The 18,341-nt window shown below is 45.3% G+C and overlaps 1 protein-coding gene across 1 annotated transcript in view; it reads left to right on the forward strand.

Annotated features, from left to right (window-relative positions):
- Positions 1 to 5,134: 5,134 nt before the first annotated feature.
- Positions 5,135 to 18,341, forward strand: part of CAMTA1 (calmodulin binding transcription activator 1) — a gene marked incomplete at its 5' end in the record, with an annotated part of 885,827 nt that continues 872,620 nt past the window's right edge. The window contains 2 exon segments of the mRNA XM_079918494.1: positions 5,135 to 5,159; positions 10,289 to 10,323. Coding sequence (XP_079774620.1) covers positions 5,135 to 5,159; positions 10,289 to 10,323 — 60 coding nt within the window.

Below are 18,341 nucleotides of genomic sequence, written 5' to 3' on the forward strand. Positions count from 1 at the left end.
TATACATATATATACATTTCTTTTTTTATATTCTTTTCCATTGTGGTTTATCACAGGATATTGAATGCAGCTCCCTCTCTATACAGTACGACCTGTTGTTTATCCATTCTATATATAATAGTTTGCACCTGCTAACTCCAAATTCCCATTCCATCTCATCCTCACCCCTCCTCCCCCTGGGCAACCACAAGTCTGTTCTCTATGTCTGTGAATCTCTTTCTGTTTCCTAGATACATTCATTTGTGTCATACTGTAGATTCGACATATAAGTGACATCATATATTTGTCTTTCTCTTTCTCACTTATTTCTCTTAGTATGATCATCTCTAGTTCCATCCATGTTGCAGTAAATGGCATTATTTCATTCCTTTTCATGGCTGAGTAGTATTCTATTAAAAACATCTCTTGAAACTCCTATTGCGATGGATAATGTGCTGTTCTAGTATTTTTTAAAATTATTATTATTATTTTTTTTTTTGCGGTACGCGGGCCTCTCACTGCTGTGGCCTCTCCCGTTGCGGAGCACAGGCTCCGGACACGCAGGCTCAGCGGCGACGGCTCACGGGGCCAGCCGCTCCGTGGCACGTGGGATCTTCCCCGACCGGGGCACGAACCCGTGTCCCCTGCATCGGCAGGCGGACTCTCAACCACTGCGCCACCAGGGAAGCCCTAATTATTATTTTTTTAAAAGTTTTTTTTGATGTGTACCATTTTTAAAGTCTTTATTGAGTTTGTTACAATATTACTTCTGTTCTATGTTTTTTTGTTTTTTGGCCTCAAGGCATGTGGGATCTTAGCTCCCCAACCAGGGATTGAACCCGCACCCCCTGCACCGGAAGGCGAAGTCTTAACCACTGAACCGCCAGGGAAGTCCCTGTTCTGGCTTTTAATATTAAAAGGAAAACAAAACAGCCATTAGTGGTGTGGTTTGTCCTTAGACTACTGTCCATTCTGCCTTACTACACTTCAGTAAATACTGAACAAGGGAAACGACTTATTCATTTCAAAATTTCAGCAGATTACTGGTCCGCAAATCGGGCCTTTTATGTTCAAATTATATTTCAAGTGAGCTGAAATTCAGGTCTACTAGGCGTAGATCTCCTTATATTTGGGGTATCAGACAAGTCTTTACTCTTGTATACTGATGGTAGGTATTCCGAGATTGCAATGGTTGCCAGAACTGCTGAATGGACATGGGGGGAGGAGGGAAGATGAGTGTTTGCAGGATAGGGAAAACAAGGAATATTAGTGAAAGGTTTGTTCTCAGAAGCTCACAAGTTTTCATTATTTTTTATCTTGTAAAGGCGAGGGGACAAAGGATCTCTCTGTATTATTTGCTACAATGGCATGCAAATCTACAGTGATCTCGAAATTTAAAAAATTACTTAAAGGAAAGGCAAGGGGAGAAACTTATTGGAAGCAGGACTTTTGGATATCATCATTACCTTTCTAAGCTAAGGAAGACACAAATAGAATAATTCTTTCTTTCTTGACCTGTGTTGGTGAGTTTCCCTTTTAGGAGTCTTTGAGCTCTCAAATGGGTTCAGTTCAGTCCTTGCTTTCGTCTCTCAACCCAGTAACATGGAGCTTCGGTACCTTGAGTTTAAGGAAGCAAGTCCAAGCACTTTTATTATTATCATCAGCAGTAATAATAGTCACTTTAATTACTTCAGAAAGCTGACCAGGAAACAAAGCTCTTTTACAAATATTTTTGAGGTAAAAAGTAACCATTTAATATTCCCACTATTTACCTATGTCCATCTGGTCCTGGACAGTAACATTCTTTCCTTGAAGAACATTAGGGCCAAAATGGCCAAGGATTCAAAGGATGGAATGGGGCGTCCAGCACATCTTCTGACTCCTCTGCTTTCCAACTGGGCTCTTTTAGCAACTCAGGTCACTTCCCTTACTGGAAGTACCCACCTCTTGGTTACCCTCCCAAGCAAAGGCAAACACCAGCTGTTATGAACTGAATGTTTGTGTTTCCCCCCAGATTCATGTGTTGAAACCTTACCTTCCATGTGATGGTATTAGGAGGTGGGGCCTTCAGGAGGTGATTAGGATTAAATGAGGCCATGGGGGATGGGGTGTGCCATGATGGGGTTAGTGTCCTTTTAAGAGTCATGAGACAGTTTGCTCTCTGCTCCCTGATCTCCGACTTCCAGCCTCCAGAACTGGAGGGAGTAAATTTCTGTTGCTATAAGCCACCCAATCCTTGGTACTTTGTTACAGTCTCCGGAATGGTCTAGGACACCAGCCAGCCAGTCCACCCAAAAACATCTCATTCTGCAGCCCAGAGGCTTTCAAACTCATTGGTCTCAGGATACATTCACTACACTCATAAAAATAATTGAGGACTCCAAAGAGCTTTTGTTTTGTTTATCTGTTGTGTATGGGCTGTATAGAAATACAAAAAAAAATTATTAGTTCATTAAAAATAGAAACCCATTACATGTTAACATACATCATATTTTTTATAACTTCATTTTCCAAAACAAAAAAAGTTAGTGATAAGAGCAGCACTGTTTGGCTGCACTTGAGGCCCAGGTGATATTCATTACCTTCTCCTGTGTCGCCACTGCACCTTGACCTGCTGTTGTTCACATCTGTTCACCCTGCTAGGCTGTGAGCTCCTTGGAGGGAGACACTCAACTTTATTCAACCTTACATCCTCAGGATCTAACAGAGTCTGGTCTCCAGTACACACTGGATAACATTATCTTTAAATTTAAGTATATGTTTTAATTATAAAAACAGCATAGCTATATTATATGAGAGACAATAAGAGAAACCACTCACAATACCCCAAATATCATTTCTTGGGTGTATTTTATATCAGTCTTTTTTTAAAATGCAGTTTTTTCTACCTGGAATCACATCATATGTAACAAGTGAATGCCATAATTTTGAAAACTTCTTTCCCCCCACCTAGCAACGGGTAAACTTTTCTTTCTGTGTTTAATGTCTGTGACTACCATGATGTTCTATTGTGTAGATACAACACAATTTAGTTATTAAACATCCAGCATTAGCACAATTCTTTTTTTGTTGTAATAAATACGGTGATTCTGTGAAGAATACCTTCACACATATAGCTTTTTGGCATTTAGTGTTATTTCCTTAGAATAGATTCCCAGAAGTAAGATTACTGGGTCAAAAGATGCAGACTTTTTATGGCTTTTAATACATACTGTAAAATTGCTTTTCAAAAAGGGTTACATTAATTTTCAATGCCACCAGCACTTTTAAGACTATGTTTCACCACACAGATCGTCAACATAGGTGGTATTAAGAATGCTAATTGATAAAATATTGTATCCTAGTTGTTAAAATTTTGCATTTTTTGACCCTCATAAAATGAAAGTTTGTTGAAGAATTAGTGTATAATACAAAACATTCTTTTGGGACATCTTTACTTCTTCTGAAAAACTTAAGAAATTTTCAGTTGTGAAGACGAGAAAAAGAACACATGTTTTTAGGACTGGCACAAAATTCACTTTGACACTCAGTCTTGGTGCCAAAATACTCAAACGAGGACCTTTCGCTGCTGCTGCTAGCTGTCATCCACGGGAAGCAAAGGACAAAACAAAATGTAAAGGACTGAAAGGTTCTCACTGCAAACCGTACAAGATTCACACAGAGCGGCTGGAGCTCTGCTTTTCATTCAACTTTTCTTCCTTTTCTTAAAACTTGGAGATTTCAGCCCTCTCCTTTGTTTCCGGTCTTACCTGCCCACGTGCACAATTCCTGAATTTCTCTGGGAGGGGGCATTTTCATCTTTGCCATCTCATCTGGCTTTAGGCTTGTCTGTACAGTGTGTGCTGGTTTACTAGATGTGGACGGATTTCCAGAGAAGCTGCAGCGGTGTTTCTGTTCCCCCCCAGGATGGATCCTAACCCGCTTCTGAGCTCTCTCCCCGCGACTGAAACCCAGCTGTCTCCCCACCTCGCACAGGGCGTGAGTGAGGTGGACGCCGAAATATTTGATCGGAAAACCCACGAATGTGAGCCCAGGACCGAAGCAAACTTGGCCTGCCTCGCCCACCGAGCACGCTCGCCGAGGTTTAACGTTTCTATAAGATTCTGCTCAGCGGCCTCATCCTGGGACAGGCATCTATGAGTCATCGGCTCTGCGGGTCACATGGCCAACGTGACCAAAATAAAGTTTCAGTATTTTAAGCCTCTAGAAAAGGGGACAACGGAGCATACCGGGGGCGGGCAACGACAGGCACAAGCGGGCCAGGCACCCGCTCGAGGGGCCGCGGCGGCGCGGGCCGAGGGGGCGGGGCGCCGGTGAGGGGGGAGGGGAAGGGGCGGGACCTGGCGGAGGCGCGCCCCTCCCCCACCGCCCGCAGCGACGCCCGGACCCCAGGGCCGGCCGGCTCTCGAGCGCGGCGCCCGGCCGACGCCAGCCCCGAGGCCCCCGGCCCTCGCTGCCCCCCGGAAGCGACAGGCCGAGGGATCCCGGAGATTCCGCCGCGTCCTCCACTGCCACCGGGACCCCACGCGCCGGCAGCGGCTTCCCCGGGAACGTCCTTCAGCCCCGGGAGCACGCGGGAAAAGCCCCAACGCGCCAATGAGCGAGCGCCTTCCTCATGACGGTCACGCTCGGGGGCGGGGCTTCCCTTCGCCGCTCCCGAGTTCCGGGAACCCCCTTTGATTGGTCTGGACGGCCTGGGAAACACTGTAGTAACGCCCAATCAAAACGCCACGTCTCGGCCTCGAGGAAATATTCCGTGTCGGCCCCTTCCTGATTGGGCAGTTCTTTAGTGCTCTGGCCACTGGAAAGCTTTGTTTAGGTCTGGAAGGCGGGCTTTCCTGGGAGTGGGTGGGGAGGGGGCGTTGATTCTTGACCAATCCTTTCATTCCGTTGGGTGGTGACTAGCCAATGGGCCGGATGGATAGGACGCTCCTCCCGGAGAGTAGTGAGACCCCTGGTGCGGGACGATTGGTGGCGGGAGCGATGAGTGGCAGCCGCGCGGCCCAACGGGCTCAGTGCGTGGGCCGCGGGGCGGGGCCAGGGCGGGTGCGCGGCGGCGGCGGGGTGGCTGGGCCGGCGGCGGCGGCGGCGGTACGAGGCGCGCGCTCGGGGTCCCGGTCGCGAGGAGGAGGAGGATGTGGCGCGCGGAGGGGAAATGGCTGCCGAAAACAAGCCGGAAGGTAAGAGCCGGAGCGTGAGGGGCCGGGGGTGGCGCGGCGGGCGGCGGGACCCGGCCCCGCCGGACATCCCGGGCATCGGCGGCGCCGGGCGGGAGCGCGGGGGCGCGGCGGCGGCGGCGGCGGGCGGGCGCCCCGGGCCGGGGAGGGGGCGGCGGGTGGGGGGGCGGAGCGCGGCCGGGTCCTGAGGTGACACGCGGGGCGGCGGAGCGCGGCGCCGCACACCCCCACCCGGGGGCGGGCTGGGGCCGGAGGGGCGGGGGGCCGGCGGGCGGGGGCCGGGCCCAGCGAGGAGGAGGAGCCGCGGAGGGAGGGCCGGCGCCTCCCCCACCCGGACCGGGCATCCCCGCCGCTCCCGGGCCCGGCGCGGCCCCCGCCCCCCGCGCCGGGCCCGGTGGGGGCCGCGGGGCGGAAAGTTTATCCTCCTCAGGCCCCCTCCGGCCCCGCGCCCCGCTGCCCCGGACCGGTCCCTGTCGGGGCACCGCCGGCGCTCAGCCTCGCCGTCCCTGGTTCTCGGCGGCGGGGCCGGGCAGTCTCTGTCCAGCCTCACCCTGGAGCCCCGTGGGCGCCTCCCAGAGCCGGAGGGGTCCCCGCGCTTCTCCCCACCAGGGGGACCCCCTCCTGCTGAGCGTCCCCGGGCCGAAGGGCCTCGTGTGACCCCTCCCCCTTCCGTTCCTGGGAGGGGGCCTGCGCAGCATCCCCGCCCCCAGCAGTCGCTCCCATCCTACTCTTGCCCTTGCACCCCTCGCAGCCAGGAGGGTGGGGTCTTCGTTTCTGTGGCAAGTGATGATCTCCATATTCCCTTGCCCTTTACCTTCTGTGACCCTGATCCTCCTTTGGCAGAGGGGTCCGTATCATCCTCTCATCCTCTGTGGAATCTTTTGGGGCCTCTGCACACCATTTATTGACCCTTTTGTCAGGACAAGGGGACTCGGGCTCCCCATGTTCTTCTTCTCTCACCCAGTGGATAGTGGGGGCCTGTGCAGCTCTGAAGTCATTTCTAAATAGGAAAGCACATACTTCTTACAGATTATGCACGCTCTCCGCACACTTTCCTGGGTTAGGGTGAGCTCATTTCCTGAATACCCTTTGAGTTGCCCTCTCTCTCTTTTGGGAGGAACTGGACATTCCACTGCTCCTTTCCCCATCTGTCTCTCTCCCCTGACACGTCTCTCTCCTTGGAGTTTCTCGTCTGGGTGAGGGTGGTTGCCCCATCAGATATAGGGCCGGGGTCCCGGCAGTGACGGCCTGTGTCTGAGGAAAACGGGTCTATTTTTGCTTCCAGTTTACTCTCGCTCTTAGGTCGGGGCAGCATTCATCAGTTGACGCTACCCTCCCCCCCCCAGAAAGAGGTTCATGTGCCCTTGGCTTTTGGTGTTCGGATTACTGTCTTCTGTGCAGTGAGAACCAGACTTCATACATCCTACATTCAAGAGACTTTGAACCTTCCCTGGAAATAAACTTCCCATTTCTTTTTTAAGAGAACTCATATCCTCCTTATGGCTTCTGTTTCCCAGTCAGCCATATTTAGTGAGCCTGTTACCTTGACTTTTTCTAATTTTCTTAAATTGTATTCATGTTGGCTGGGTAAGAAGAAGCCATATGCCTTTCCATCCAGAAAAGGGAGTGTAGACACCCATGTCGCCCACATGCCATTCGGGAAGAGGTTGCTAGTGTGCTCCTTGTTGTACTAGAACCTTCCTTGGGCCCTGGTGTTGTCTCTCGTGGGATGCAAACATTTCTTTCAATCTTATAGGTTCCAGGTGAAGGGGAAATTTAGATGCTTTCTGTTTTTTTGCTGCTCTGGTTCCTTTTTGGCAAAAAATGATACTATGCATTTGTTTATATGTATATATGCACATAGGCATGTATTTATATGTGAAATCATATCCTTTACTTATACACAGGAAGTTGGAAGGGTTAGATGACTCTCTGTACATCTTGGGTGTATATGGGGACCTTGACGTGTAAGGACATAGCTATGTATCACTGTTGTTGGTAACTCTTCAGGCTTAGAGGAATCAGAAGACTCATTGATAAATGGCCAATTCTTAACCGCTCTTTCCTTTGTCATTTGTACTGTACTGAATAAGCAGAATGACATCCTGAATGTCCACCAAGTCCCTGAATACACAAAGTGTAGAGGGCTTGCCCATGTGCGCCAAAACTTAGGCATTCTGAATTTAGGGGTGGTCTTCTCTGCTTGGTTCTTCACGGGGTGAAAAGTTCCCATCTTGACTTCTTTACTGCCGTGTAGGAGAGAGAGATTTCATGTATTTTGGGCACAGGATAGGGGCAGGTGAGAAGAATATGTGTTTCTCTGACAGAACTAGGAATGAATGGCCATAAATATGTCACTGTTTTATTTTGACCATTTAAATAATTGAGAGAGGTTGTGCACATTAGGAAAAGTTACCTTTGGGAAGGCCTATGACACTTTGTGGAAGGGTGGGAGGGATGATTCTCCAGGTTTTCTCTGAGCATCACAGTTTGTGTATTTGGCCATTTCCCCTTGGCTCTGGGGCCCCTCCCTCCCCTCCCTCCCATAGCTGGAATGGTTGTTGGGTGCCTCACTCAGCAGCCCAGTCTTACTTTGGGACAGGTCGAGTGTGGAACCCCGTCCTCCCCGACAAGCTTTGTCAAGACTGCGCTTTTGGACCTTGAAGCGCTTTTCTAGCCAGGAGACTCTCTACCTGGGTTACTGAGTCCGGGGCAAGGTTACCTGGAGGATTGCTCAGCATGAGTCGTTGACTTCACGGCTTTGCCCCTCAGTCAGTATTGAGTTATCCGGTGGGTATCATACCCATTGTCTGAAAGTTGTGCTTTTGACCTCAATTTCCTTTTTTTTTTTTTTAAAGTTTTTATGCTATTTCTATTCTGCCTGCATCTATATTCAGTTGATGGAATTGTGTATTTTTAGGGTGTAGTATTAACGACCCTGGGAAAACAAGAGTTGACTATCTGCTGTATATGTTGGCGTGTTCCCAGTAGAGTCCTCTCTCTTCCAGTGGTGGATCCTCTCCTGCTCTTCCCTGTACCACCGACTGCCTTTTGAAATTTTCCCTGCCCACCAGTGTGCTCCATTCCGAGGGCAGTAGAACGAAAATGGTAAAGGTTAGAGGAACACACTGGAGGTTAGTGTGCAAAGTTAATGTTCCTTTCTTGGAGTTTGATGCAGTTGTGCTTTCTGTGTCACCTGTCCCCGTAGATTATTGGAGATCAGCTTTTTCCTCTTACTTTTCCAGTGCACGGTCAGGTAGACAGGTTCTGTTCTCTTAATGATTTTTCTTTTTTATATCTTTCTGTTAGAGCATCACTCTCCCCTGCCCGCAGCCCCCTCTCCCCTTACCCTCAGCTTTCTGGACAAGGTTGGGTGACCCACGGGACATCTCTTCCCTGGCCTTTTTGAAGAGCTGACTTATCCTGCGCCTGGGAAATGTTGGGTTTCTTCATCTCATTGTTCAGTGGATTCAGAATGTTGACGTGTTCGCGGCAACCTGTACTCATGGTCAGGTTGGGTCAGATTTTCCTTTTCCAAACAGTAGGGTTGCTCTTGCCTCCTCTTTGAGACATCTTTATATATCCTGCTTATCCACATTTTTCCATTTCTTTAGTTTTTAGGCTTTCCTCTTAAAATAACCTATTCTTTAGAGTCAGGTGGCATTATTTTAGCTCTCTGTTTATGCTGGGTGTGGCCCCTGTGCCTGGTGGGATTATATTTCTTTCTGGCTGCTTCTCAGTTGGCCCATCTTCTAGCTTAACATTTCTTCCCTTCCTCATTCCTCTGGGCCATTCTTCGTTTCCCATTTCCTGAGTTTTGGGGAAATACATCTTTGTGTGCAGTTGTACTTCTTTCTAATTTCCTTATGGAAAAAGCAACAGAAGGTGATTCTCATGTTCTCTTCCTTTCCCCTCCTAGTTGTGTGCATTGCCTCCTTTGTGGGACCTTTGCATTTGGCCTTTTGGAGAGAAGTTGTTTTTACATGCACGTTCCCATCACTGAGTGCATTCATCCTGGAGACCTTCATTCACTGAGCTTGTATTACGTGCAGGGATCTGTGTGTGCGTGGGGGGGCAGGTTATGTGACTGCTTGAGACCATAGGGGTCTTGTTAGCCTTTTAGTGCAAATGACATCGCTGCGTATCTTGTGCTTGTCTTTTTATGTATTCGTGTAAGGAATTCTTTTCTGAACTTGTTTGGATTGTACTCTTACAAAGAGATAACTCTAATAGTGTACTATCCCATTGAGCTTTTCCCTGTCCCTGCAGGAGTCGGGGTGGTGGAGAGGGTGGAGGGCAGACTGGGAGAAGCACTCAACAGCCTTCCTTCAGACTGTGTGTGGGGTGTGTGGGGGTGTGGGTGTGTGTGTAGAAAAAAGTAGTCAGTCTTCTTCCTAAATGTCTAGGTATAACTTCTAGGTCATTTAGATATATGTTGATTGGGGCCCTTGTATAACATCTGAACAGCAGCATAGTGGGGATGGTATAGAACGTGAAATCAAATACATCCTTTCTAGAAGGAAGTGATAGCACATTTTCTCATGATTAACTGGTAAATTTCATATTATCAGCTAGTAAGGACAGTATGTGCTGCTGGTACATTTTCGCTGCCAGGAAGTGTTATATCTAAATTTTACGCCTAATTGTAGTGACCATTCTTAGGCTAGGTATCTGGTATACATATCACTGCTTTTGTTTATTATGTGACTTTTAATTCTTTACACTTTTTATTGGTACTGTTATTTGTGTCTTTTCTTTATTTTGGTAAATAGCCTTATAGTATTTTGGGGTGTAGGTTTGGTGTACCTAATGATGAGAGTAATGATAAAGAATTAACCTGAAGTGCACTTTTTCTTTTCCTCCTATGTTAAATCAGATTTCCCCTCTACAATATCTGTAGAAACCAATTTTGCTAGTGTTTCAGTCTTAAGAAGAGCTCTTGTTTAAGATTGTTGTAGTATGGGGTTTGCCATTGTCCTTTATCTGTGTGAATATGTGACTGAATATTTTCTGTGGGGACAAGGTGATGTGTGTTTCTGTTGTATTTCCATTATAACAGATCATTTTCTAAAATGTTCTGTATCTTCTGGAATTACTTACCATGATCTTTTTTTTTCTTTTTGATGTTCTAGGTGACTTAAATCCTACCTCCCTTTCTTCCCACAAGGTTTGTTTATTGCCCTTCTCATTGTTATTATAATAAAAAATTGTAGATTACTGTATTTATAGCCTTTCTGTCATTCAGTAAAGAGGGATGCCCACCATTCTTTTTGTCCTGTAGTAAGAGGCAGTGTTACTCCTTGTAGGGAGATGGAATGGGATTTAAGCCACAAGGTAAGGGGTGATGGTAGTATTTGTAACTGGATAGCATCCTCGGTGAAACACTGTGTCCTTTTGGCGCCTGGGCCTCCCCGTGTAGAATTTTGGAAATTTTTGTTTTTGCTGCATTTAGCCAACTTCTTTCTGTTTCTTTGCCTTGATAACGATACACTTCTTTGGGCAGAGGCAGCAAGTATGCTACTGATACTTCATTTGGGGCCTTCATTCACGAGGTAGTGTGGGGTCTTCTAATGTCATGCTGCCTGTCTTAGTACCATCTCTGGTCTTTGGTGTCTTTGAGGGTGAGGGCAGGAAGTGTTCTGGCTCCGCTTCTATGTCCATAGAACATGAGTTAGGATGCACGGTCATTCACCCCCTATTCCAGATTATAGTGTGTAATCTGTCTTTCTTTTCTTTTTATTTATTTTTTGAATACCTAATCAGGTTCAGGATATAGTTGATCAGACGCTATTAGATCCCTGTATCTTGTGCCATCCATGGATGTCGTGGCCATCAGTCCTGCGATTAAGATGTGTTACCATTCTGTCATTGGGACTTGTAAACATATAGATGGTCTTCCGTCCTGTGATATTTGTCATGTATTTGTAAGGAGAGTGTTTCTTTGTATATATTGACAAGGACAGCCATCCTTGAATTTTTTATATGGTGGGACGCAGTAAAGGGTGTTTTTTTTTCTCCCCATCAGTATGCTGGCTGTGTATTTCTGAGGTTCTCTTGCATCTTTCTGCTTTGAACGCCATTGCTTGTAGAAGGTCATGGGCCTCCTTGTGTAAAGATTGGTAATGCTTCCTGAGCATTTTTTAGTTCATTACCCTGGACTAAAAAAGAAATATGTACCCCACTGCAAAGAGAGGCCAAGTGTCAGCCACATTACTTCCCTTTTCACTTTTTTTAAAGAGGGTCGTTCATTTACTTTCAGCTAATTGACATACCGTAAGCTGGAATGACCAGAGATATTTTTGAAATGGTTCTTCTTCTACATTCACCCCAGTGTTTTGCTCATTCTTGGTAGAATTGCATGTTCTCTTCCACATGAGTCCCTCATTTGGAAAAGTGCAGTCCCATTTTATTTCTCTTTTTCAGATTTAGCAAGGCCCTTCAAGACATGTAATGAACGTATCCCTTTCTGAGCCTGTTAGGAGAGGGTATCGGCAGGGGAGGAAGACGTGCTGGCTGGGGCTGGACCCCTCACTCTGCTCTCTGCAGTATGGCTTTGTACTTACAGGTGCCTGATGTGACGTGCCTTCACGTAAATGTTTGGGGCTGAGTTCTGAACAGTTTTAAACACGTCATCACCTGGACACTGATTAAGTGGCATTAATCTCACCCGTGATCTCACTTCCTAATGTCACCCAAAATACAACCCCCCCCCACCCCCACCGCCCAAATCTAAAAACAGCACTCATAACAAAATCCCCAGAAAGGAAACCATGAAGGCCGGCTCTGACCCCGCCTCCTCTGCGGCTCAGCTGCTAGCTTTGGACACGTTGTCAGTCGCTCCTTTTTGCATAGACAGCCTTCAGTGGGGTTGGCAGGTGACACAGACCGTTCAGTCATTTAACAGACCGTGCCGGTCTCTCCTATCTTTCCTTAGCAGTTACCACAAGGTAAGATCATGTATTTAGTCACTTAAAAACACTTGCCAAGTGGATTTTTCCTCCTTTATTTCCACCTAACCTTTAGAATGAATACTGGAATTTGTCTTCTCATGGTAATAGTGAGTTACTGTGTCCCTACTTTTGTGCCCAACCTCTATGAGAAAATGGGGCACTAACTCTCTGAAACGGCAGTCCGACTCACCAGGACTCGGACCTTCTCTCTGTGGCCTGCACATCATTGCGGAGATGACTTATAACTTTCAGCTAAATCTAGTGTCTGTAACAAGTGATAAACCAGATATCTAAGTCTATTTAATCTTTTTTACAGCATACGTTTAACAGTATGTATCTGTGTTATATTAGAATGATATGCAGATACAGCCAGAGGTACTCCTGCAACTAAAAAAAAAGAAAGAGAGAAAGAAAACAAAGGCTTTTTTCTACTTTGAAAAACAGGGACTACCTTTTCTTCCTTCATCAGGGTTGATTTAGATTGCCAGAAAGCATTTCTGAGGGTACAGCAATACAATCAAGAGTTAGTCTTTTTAAAACTTAGATTTGGTTTTTAATTCTTAGCTGAAAAGTTATTTTTATTTATTTATTTATTTTTGCGGCATGTGGGCCTCTCACTGTTGCGGCCTCTCCCGTTGCGGAGCACAGGCTCCAGACGCGCAGGCTCAGCGGCCATGGCTCACGGGCCCAGCTGCTCCGCGGCACGTGGGATCTTCCCGGACCGGGGCACGAACCCGTGTCCCCTGCATCAGCAGGCGGACTCTCAACCACTGCACCACCAGGGAAGTCCCCTGAAAAGTTATTCTTGAGGAGGTATGTGCCCCACTGGTTTTCTGGGGCACATGGATATCAAACCATTTGGAAGCAATAAAAAGAAATTGGTGCAAAGTGGGAGGTTATCAAAGAGAAGGAAAAGATGCGATAGTGAAGAAATTACCCATTTATTTTATTTTATTTTATTTTTTACCCATTTATTTTTAAAAAATAATCTCAAAATGATGACTGTGATTGTAAATTCAGAAATTCTAAGGAAAAAAAATGGAACGTTGGTATGGTTACCATGCCGAAATCGGCAAATATACTTATTGTATGAAGAACACTCCCCAAAATGGGGATGCTTAGAAGATAAAGAAGTTGATGGGATTGGTTATTTTAAAATGTTAAGTGTTTTTTCTCTTTTAAAAAGTAATTGAAATAAAGTAACCCTTAGTTAAGAGAATGTAAACTTTAATGGAAGTTCAGCAGAATGAAACATTTAAAAAGTGAAATTTGAAGATAAGGATTTTTTATTGTGAATCCACAAGGGGGTAGTGATGTTCTATCAAAGATACTTGTGGTGGAAATGTGAGATGATCTCTTTTAACATTTTAGATTTTCAGATAAAACCGGTATGTTTGCATTTTAACTTAATAAGATCTTTTTAAAATGTTTATTGGCAAAATTGTTTACTGCTTAAATAAAAAAAAAAAATCCGTTTTGGGTGAATGGCTATTTTAAGCCATGTGAGTGGTAAAGAAGAGAAAATGTCCCTGTAGTTTTGTGCTCTGGAGGGGTGATCGAGGCTCTGAGGGTCACTTATTTTCTAAGACTGTAATAATCTTAAGTTTCCTGGGAAACATTAGGAATCTAGGAATCAGTTACTTAAGTGTCCTGAATAATAGGATTTTAGTAAATTGTGTCTAAACTTCATAGAAGTTTGTAATACTAGTTGTATTTTTTTTTTAGTAGTTGTATTTTAAGTTCTGTCAAGAGATGAAAAATGTGAACAGTCCACATACTAGCTATTCTTAATAGTTCTAAGTAAATCAGTTTTTTTTTTTGCAATACGCGGGCCTCTCACTGTTGTGTCCTCTCCCGTTGCGGAGCACAGGCTCCGGACGCACAGGCTCAGCGGCCATGGCTCATGGGCCCGGCCGCTCTGCGGCATGGGGGATCTTACTGGACTGGGGCACGAACCCGTGTCCCCTGCACTGGCAGGCGGACTCTCAACCACTGCGCCACCAGGGAAGCCCCTAAATCAAATTTTTATAATCTCTTTTTTTATTAGTTTATATTACATCATTAGATAAAAGCGTTTTTTCCCCTGTTACATAAAAATTCCAGTAGCTTGCCTGAGGTCACTGAGTCCCACCCTGTATATTCAGAATTGTTTAAATATTAGGCAAGGGGCTTCCCTGGTGGCACAGTGGTTGAGAGTCCGCCTGACGATGCAGGGGACATGGGTTCGTGCCCCGGTCCGGGAAGATCCCACATGCCGTGGAGCCTGCGTGTCCGGAGCCTGTGCTCCGCAATGGGAGAGGCCACAACAGTGAGAGGCCCGCGTACCGCAAAAAAAAATTAGGCATGGTTTGGCAATGCCAGATAGGTTTTAGTGAAGAACTAAAACTATGTTGTGTGCTCTTTTTTGAATGTGATGGCACACGGCGGGAGGAAGATTTAAGATGCGAATGAGACTTTGTTCTTATTTAGAGACATAGCTAACCATACTTTAAAAAAAATAGTACTTTTAACAATAATATGAAATATTTCCGTGGTTTAGAAGTTATGATTGTTCATGGCATATGCCATGTGTATTTTTCATATTTGGCCTAGGGAAAAGGTTGTTAATGTGGTTCTTTCTCTCTCTCTCTTCTCTCTTTTTTCCCCTCCCTTGTTTTGAGCAAGGGCTTTTTCTATCTTATATCCTTTATTAAATGACTAGTGGCTTAACATCCCCAAAGATGCACTGTTTCTTCACAGACTACCCTGAGCTCTGCTGGGAGCTGAACTATGACGTCAGCGTTTTCATTCATGAGTTTGGTTCTTCCAAATCTCTTCTCTTGTTCTGTGTTCCCAAGCTGAGTTCTGGCACATGGACAAATCAGTTTACCATCAGCCCATAAATCAGCGATAAAAGGTAAAACAAAAGATAAGATACTGGAGTTGTTTCAACAGAGCTGGAGTTGCTCATGCTGATTTGCATCAGTGTAGCTTGGACAAGGTTTCTGGCGAAACAGATTGAATCCTAAAAACAGTCAGTTTAATTATCTCATGATTTTGTGGATTGAGCTGTGTTGTGAACATATTGACACTACATTTTTGTTCTCCCATGAAGTTCAGGGTGCTGTGCTGTAGCTCCTTTGTTATAAAGCAGCATTTCTGTTGTAATTTGGCTAAATCAGAGGATTCTACTTTATTTCAGAGAGGTTAGGCCTGCAGATTAAATTATATTCTATGCAAATTACTTTTGGAATACATTTGGATTTTTTTGAGGGGGGAGGGATTCTCTTCCTCTTGAAATATTTTAAATAACTATTGTTTGATACTTAGAGTTTCAGTATGTTGTGATTATAATTATGTAACTGGCATGGCAGCTCTTGTGTCGGGGTTGGGTTTTATCTTCCTAGATCACATACTCCTGTAGCTGTTGACTCTAGCTTCTCCTCCAGGGAGGTCACTGCTTGTAATTTAGTGCTGCGTGAGAGCAGTTCTTGAAGAAATCTTGTTTGGAGTTTGCCTCTGCAGGGCCGTGTTGGAGGCTGAGCCTCTGGCGTCTGGCATCTTTCGGGCCTCCTGTAGTTGATGAATGGTGAGCTATAAAAAAAAGTTCATTTTCTCTGGTTTCTTGGGGGTTTGTTGACTTTCCAGTTATTTAATTGCCAAGAAACATCTAGAAGTAAAATGTGTTATATTTAAAAATCATTTTGGCTCAGTTACAATTTATGGTTAGAGATGATTCAAATTGCAACCATTTTGATTGATACCCAGTGTTACTCCTGAGATGACTTTTTAAACCTCCTGACAACTCAGAGATATTGTCTTCTCCCAGCCTTAAATGAAATGAGAGCTTGGTGTTCCTTTAGGTTGAGCCAAGTTTTCTGGTGGGGAACAGAGATTCGTGGTCTGTTATTTAGCTTCCTCCTTTAAGTAGATGCTCTGAGGAAAAAAATGAGAGCAAGTAGACATGCATAAGCATTTGAAGCTGACTTAAATGACATTTATTATTTTCTCTAAGAACTGAATCATTTTAAAATTATTTAAACACAATCTCCAGGAAGGAATCTAATTGTAAATACTGTTGAAGAAAGGAATAGTTAATGGTAGAGGGTTTCCGTAAACACGCAGTCATTTTCAAAACGGTGTTCTACTGTGTACTGCTGTAGGATTTATGAAAAGTTATGGGTTTTGATATCAGATTTCAAAATGTTGGGCAGCCTAGCTGTAGTGCCAGCAATATCATTTTTGTCTTACCCTGAACCAAACAGTGCTAGATGAGTCCTCTGGCCACAAAGGCTTAGGTTTCCTGTATGGCTTTGAGAACAAGTCCACTGTGGTTCCCAGCGCGTACTCTTCTCTTTCAGTAGCCAGGAACACTGGCGAACAGGAGCAAGGACCCCAGCTAGAGGTGTATTTGCTGTGCTTGCTGCCACTTCTGTAGGCTGGGTGCTAGGAGCCTCTCTCCCTGGCCTCTGCAGCCTTCTCTTCCTTACCAGATCCTACTTCGTCACTCTTGATTCTGGCTCAGCATCTCATCTTGCTTTTCCTAGGCTTCTGCTCTCGTGTTATGAGTTAGTCGGTCATAATTTTAAGGGGATTCACGTGTTGGGTAGAGGGTAGTCCTGGCGACAGCCTCTAAAGTTCCTTCCCAATCTGACTTATGATGCTAAGAAAACGAAGTTGCATGTGTGGGATTTCGCTTCATGGCTTGCTGTGCTGGTGTGCAGCTGTCTTATTCTGTGTAACTCTCTTTTCCTTTTGAGGTACTTGCTCCAGGTCAGGCCGTCTGTGTACGAGGAATTTGAACTATGGTCACCGAGGTGCCTCCTTTCTGGTATACGGAGAGGGCTTAATTTTTTAGGTCTAACACGTTGCGAGTTAAAAATTGCAAAAGAAATTGTTAAAGTTGTTAAAGATGCACAGCACAAAAATGTTCATTCTGCTTAGTTCTTCCCTGTGACACATTTCAGGTCTTTATTCTGATATGGATGAGAGTTTATAGTGTTGGAAAAACAGACTTAGATAACACACGATGACAGAGGCGAGAGTGTCTGCTAACCTCAGACATTTATGTTTAAGGTAGTGTTATTTATATTCCTTTAGCTTTATTTCCTGGAGTTGATTAGTATAACTGTTATTAGGATGTATCTATTGCTAGACTCTTCCTACTAAGAAACTCCTGTGGATTGGGGAGTTTCGGTGAGTCCACTGTAATTGATCATATAGCATCTTCACTTGTGCATACTCCCCGGGCTGCTCCAGGCCTGGCGTTTGGAGATACCTTGAATATAATTTAGTTTTTGAAAGTTTCTTTCATATTTAAAGATACTGAGGGTCAAGTTAAAGTTCCCGGTGTTCTTGGCAACATTCTCTGCCTTATCCTTTCTGTCTCTGCCATTATGAAATGTGCTGGCTGAATCATTTGCTTTGACAAAGCTTCTGATGGAGGTCTCTTCCTCATTTAATTTTATCAGTAACAGGCTGTTGTGCTTACAAAGAGAGCTATAACAAGCGGAAGGTGACGAGTGGGTACTCAACATTTTTGAAGTACTTGTTTTTCTTCCTAGGGGTCCTCTAGAAATTGATCATGGATTACTTGACCAAGTTCAAGGCCCAGAGGTTTATTCCAGGCACTCTGGGAGGCAAGGACCATCAGTCTTTTTCCACTGAATCTGATTATTCTACAGATGACCCATTGCTGCCCGTATGGGTGTCTTCTGATGCAAATCAGGTGATAGTGGCAGCCTTTCTAACTGGGCTGGATCTCCTTGACAGCCGGTGTGTGTCCTCTGCCGGTATTTTTAGGCTCCAGCTTCTGTGGCCGGGGCTGGAGGAGCCGAGGATGGACTTAGCCGCCCTGGGGCTGCTCCAGGTGGTTGCGGGTGTTCTCTGCCGTCTCCCCGCCAGCGCCTTTAGCACCACCTTGTCGCTTGATGACAGAGCATAGACGGAAATCCCTGTTTAATACAAAAGAATGAAAAAGTCGTGGTTTTCAGAGCGCTTTTAAAGATAAACAGTGGTGAGCGGTGATGGTGCACAACGGCGTGAATGTACTTAATGCCACTGAATTGTACACTCAGAAAGGGTTAAAGTGGTACATTTTAGGTTATGTGTATTTTTCCACAATTAAAAAATAACCCCAAATGGATTTAAAACCCAATGAGAAAAGTAGCTATAAGGAGCTAAAAGTAAATGTATGGCAATGTTTTCATTACACTAAGTTGGCAGGTTGTGCCTTAAATAAAGCATCAAAATCCCT

Source organism: Stenella coeruleoalba, assembly GCF_951394435.1.
Source record: "Stenella coeruleoalba genome assembly, chromosome: 1".
Classification (NCBI taxonomy): domain Eukaryota; kingdom Metazoa; phylum Chordata; class Mammalia; order Artiodactyla; family Delphinidae; genus Stenella; species Stenella coeruleoalba.